The sequence below is a fragment of the Homarus americanus genome, unplaced genomic scaffold (assembly GCF_018991925.1).
Source record: "Homarus americanus isolate GMGI-L3 unplaced genomic scaffold, GMGI_Hamer_2.0 scaffold59339, whole genome shotgun sequence".
Classification (NCBI taxonomy): domain Eukaryota; kingdom Metazoa; phylum Arthropoda; class Malacostraca; order Decapoda; family Nephropidae; genus Homarus; species Homarus americanus.
The window spans coordinates 2,402-6,978 of NW_024754408.1; the positions used below are offsets into that span (position 1 = coordinate 2,402).

Sequence of the window (4,577 nt, forward strand, 5' to 3'; positions counted from 1 at the left end):
TGGTGTTGTCAGAGTCGAGCGCTAATTATACAGCTTTTCTCCCTTGTGTTTTGAGGAGCTGCCACGACTTGCTTTCTTAGTGAGTTGTGGCTGTGTTTTGTCTCCTCCCGGCTGAGTAACATACAATCCTTCCCTGACGTGTTTCTGAGAGCCGGGATATGAGATGGATGAGGGAGTGGGAATTTATATGTTTGTGAAAATATGTGTAATCCTGGTCATTATTATTATCGTTCTATCCATCGTTATCATCATCTCGATTATCATTCTAATCCTTATCATCTTCATCATCAAAATCATTCGAATCATCCTCCTAATCATTCTAATCATCATAATCATCATCAAATCCTTCACTGCTTTGAGCTGCTGAAGCCTAACTGACCTTCTGACGCTTGACATGCTGACTCCGGAACGATTCTATGAGCAGCTGACGCCTTGGTTGTTGACGTTAGAGCATAAATGTCAGCCGCTGGCGTCAGAGTTATATTATCAAAGTTACTGACGTCTGTGTTGCCACTACTGACGCATAAACGGTTCACATACTCCTCATGAACACATCAACAGTGAAAGATAAGAGATGAGGACCACCAAACCTTTACCACTGAGAAGTTCGAAGAAAATTTGTCTTGTGATATTGAGAAATGTGTTCGTGTAATATTTACCACAACACAAGAACATTCAAAGTAAAACATAAATATACACAACTTACTCAAAAGTTATCATCATATCACATATTAAATCAAAATATTATTTATAGTTTGCTGGCGAAAGGTAGAACAAGAAATTTGGGAAAATATAAAAAAAAATGCCGAGCTAGAAGGAAGGAGAGACCTGGGAGGGAGAGAGGAGGCAGCCTCTGTAAATATAAATACGAAAAGGACGAAGTGAGAGGCAGGGGAGGAAAGAAGAGATAGGGAGCGAAGGTATGGAAAGAAAAAAGAGAGAAGAAATTGTTGAAAAGGTGAGAGAAGGATAGAAACAAAGGCAGATTGGAGAACAGAGAGAGCGGGAGAGAGAGGTGGGAATTCGAGAGAAATAAGAACAAATTGAAAAAAAGAGGCAGGGAGAAAGAGACTCAAGACAGAAGAATAAATAGCTAGAGAGAGATAGAGTTAGAAAGGAACAGAATTAGGAAGAAATAAACAAAGATAGCAGGTGATAGAAAGAGAGAGAGAGAGAGAGAGAGAGAGAGAGGCAGACGAAGAAACTATCAAGAAAAAGAGAAATGGGAAAAGAGGACAACAAATTTGAACCATAATTTGAACCATGTTATCTAATTCTTTACAACTCTCCAATACCTTTCGTCTCGTCAACTATCTCAGTGATCAAGAAGAAAATATTATATTACAAGACGCCATCAACACGTCACCTTCATCAATACCTCTCATTAACAGTTCCTATTCATCATCTTTCTCTCATTAACACTTTTCTCTTATCAACACGTCTCAGTCTCTCTCCCTTTCTTATCAGTATATCTCTCTCGCCAACATATCTATTATCTCTTCCATGTGTGAGAGAGAGAGAGAGAGAGAGAGAGAGAGAGAGAGAGAGAGAGAGAGAGAGAGAGGAGTATCGTTGCATCAGCTTCCTAAGACTCATGAGACCGGGAGCTGTACTAAGAATGAAGTCAGATATAAATCGCTGAATATTTTCACTTGAGGAATTAAACCACTTCATCTTCTTTGTTTTTCCTGAATTAGAAGTAAGGACTCAGTATCAAATTAAATTAAATATTACACCTGTAAATCTCATTAATTATATCCCCCACAAAAAAAAAAAAAAATATATCCATATGCGGAAGAATTACTAAAGACGAGATTTGGTAGTCAAGTAGCGGTAATATGCCTTCGGTAAAGTAACTATATATATAAGGTTTTTGTTTTGACCGAGGAAGGAAGAGTTTGTATTTCAATTTTCCTCAAAATCCTAAATTTTATATAACTACCTAAAAGTTTGTCGTCGCTCCCCCCCAAAAATGTGCTGGTATTTTACTCCTGTGTGTGACTTATCGCAGTCTTATCGTGTTTTCGCTATACGATTCTCTCTCTTACTCCTGTATGATGTTGTAAATAAAAGAACTATGAAACATAAGATAAAAAAATATCTTTTAATTCATCTTGATTTAAAGTTTGTTTCTATTATATTTTATTAATTGCTTTCATATTTTATGTATGTATACGACAATATATCCTGCTGTGTGAACCTTGTTTATTATTATTTTTGTCATCGTTCTTATCATTATGATAGCCTTTTCCGTATTATTTTTATTATTTTAATTGTTGTATAACAATACACACACATACACACACACACACGAGGAAGAGTAAAAGACTCACTCGTTCCTTTTACTGCTGCTACACCGGGCAGATCCAGCCCCTGAGCCTCCTCCCTGAAGGGCGTGGCGGAGCGAAGTTGTGAGCCGGGGTAAGGGACCTCGGGGATCACCATTTCCTTCCTTCTGCTTGACGATGCACCGTCAGGAAAAATGTTTCCAGACTGTCACGCCGCAAGACAAAGGGAGTGAAGGTATGTGTTGTGTAGCGTTCAGTAGAGACACTAATGCACTCATAACTGGCATCAATACACGTACATACATACATACTGTACATAATAATGGTTGTCCCTCGTGTAACGAGCATGGCCAGCCCAAGGGCCACCACCTAGGCATGAATTTGTTTAAGGTGTAGAAGCTGTCGCTAACACAACAACCACACCCTAAGTCAACGAGTTGCAAGACCCAGTGTCAAGGAATAATCCGAGAAGACCGGACAACCCGCCAACTGCACTGGCTAGCCATTACCCCGGAACACGATCCGCAAATCGATTAACATCCAAGTTCCCAATTACTGCTGGGTGGACAGAGGCAAATGGCGGAAAGAAACTTGCCCATAATTTCACCCTACCCGGGGATCGAACCCGGGTCCTCTCGCTTCCGAGGTGAGCATGCTCACCATTGCACCACAGGTCGCCATACACATACATACATACATACATACATACATACATACATACATACATACGTACGTACGTACATACATACATACATACATACATACATACATACATACATACATACATACATACACACATATATACATACATATACTGTACACACACACGACGAACAAGGAGAGGAGGAAGAAAAAGAACGCCTCAAAGCAAAAAAAAAACGGGAAAAATGAAGAGGAATGTGCTGATAAAGTCAGTAACACAACACACACTCAGACCCATGATGTAGAACGAAAGGAAGAGAAACACCAAAGGATAAAAGTGTTAAAGATATGAAATATATAAAACAGTATATCGCGTGCCACAGCCGACACTACCTCGTTGAACAGTGTCACGATAGAGCCAAACTAATATAACCCGGAACAGGATCCTAATTTTCGTATTGCAACCGTGGAGTTTGGTCTTTAACTCTGCCACCACAATAACTGCCTTCACTACATCTGCCACCACAAGAACTGCCTTCACTACGTCTGCCACCACAAGAACTGCCTTCACTACGTCTGCCTCCACAAGAACTGCCTTCGTCTGTGTCTGCCACCACAAGAACTGCCTTCACTACGTCTTCCACCACAAGAACTGCCTTCACTATGTCTGCCACCACAAGAACTGCCTTCACTACGTCTGCCACCACAAGAACTGCCTTCACTATATCTTCCACCACAAGAACTGCCTTCACTACATCTGCCACCACAAGAACTGCCTTCACTACGTCTGCCACCACAAGAACTGCCTTCACTACGTCTGCTCCACAAGAACTGCCTTCACTACGTCTGCCACCACAAGAACTGCCTTCACTACGTCTGCCACCACAAGAACTGCCTTCACTATGTCTGCCACCACAAGAACTGCCTTCGCTGTGTCTGCCACCACAAGAACAGCCTTCACTACATCTGCCACCACAGAACTGCCTTCACTACATCTGCCACCACAAGAACAGCCTTCACTACGTCTGCCACCACAATAACTGCCTTCATCTGCACACAAGAACTGCCTTCACTACGTCTGCCACCACAAGAACTGCCTTCGCTGTGTCTGCCACCACAAGAACTGCCCACCTACTTCGTCTGCCACCACAAGAACAGCCTTCACTACGTCTGCCACCACAATAACTGCCTTCACTACGTCTGCCACCACAAGAACTGCTTCACTACGCTGCCACCACAAGAACTGCCTTCACTATGTCTGCCACCACAAGAACTGCCTTCGCTGTGTCTGCCACCACAAGAACTGCCTTCACTACGTCTGCCACCACAATAACTGCCTTCACTACATCTGCCACCACAAGAACTGCCTTCACTACGTCTGCCACCACAAGAACTGCCTCACTACGTCTGCCAACACAAGAACTGCCTTCACTACGTCTGCCACCACAAGAACTGCCTTCACTATGTCTGCCACCACAAGAACTGCCTTCGCTGTGTCTGCCACCACAAGAACTGCCTTCACTATATCTTCCCACCACAAGAACTGCCTTCACTATGTCTGCCACCACAAGTGCCTTCACTTTGTCTGCCAATGGCTCGATGCGCGCCGTCTTGACATTAAAAATATTCGTTGATAATGTAGCGAGA

At 42.5% G+C, this 4,577-nt stretch overlaps 1 protein-coding gene and 1 non-coding gene across 2 annotated transcripts; one reads left to right on the plus strand and one right to left on the minus strand.

Annotated features, from left to right (window-relative positions):
- Positions 1–2,465: 2,465 nt before the first annotated feature.
- On the plus strand, positions 2,466–4,115 carry LOC121855786 (hepatitis A virus cellular receptor 1-like). The gene is made up of 2 exons (XM_042350896.1): positions 2,466–2,523; positions 3,460–4,115. Exons 1-2 carry the CDS (start codon positions 2,466–2,468, stop codon positions 4,113–4,115), a joined length of 714 nt encoding a protein of 237 aa, XP_042206830.1.
- Trnap-cgg lies at positions 2,892–2,965 on the minus strand. Its single transcript has one exon. It is a non-coding gene; the product is annotated as a tRNA-Pro (tRNA).
- Positions 4,116–4,577: the final 462 nt, after the last annotated feature.

Excerpts from the sequence above, each read along its gene's own strand:
- LOC121855786 (XM_042350896.1), top strand. The coding sequence starts at position 2,466 with ATGCACCGTCAGGAAAAATGTTTCCAGACTGTCACGCCGCAAGACAAA. Across the intron at positions 2,524-3,459 it reads GCAAGACAAAGGGAGTGAAG|AACTGCCTTCACTACGTCTG; the intron begins GTATGTGTTGTG and ends TGCCACCACAAG.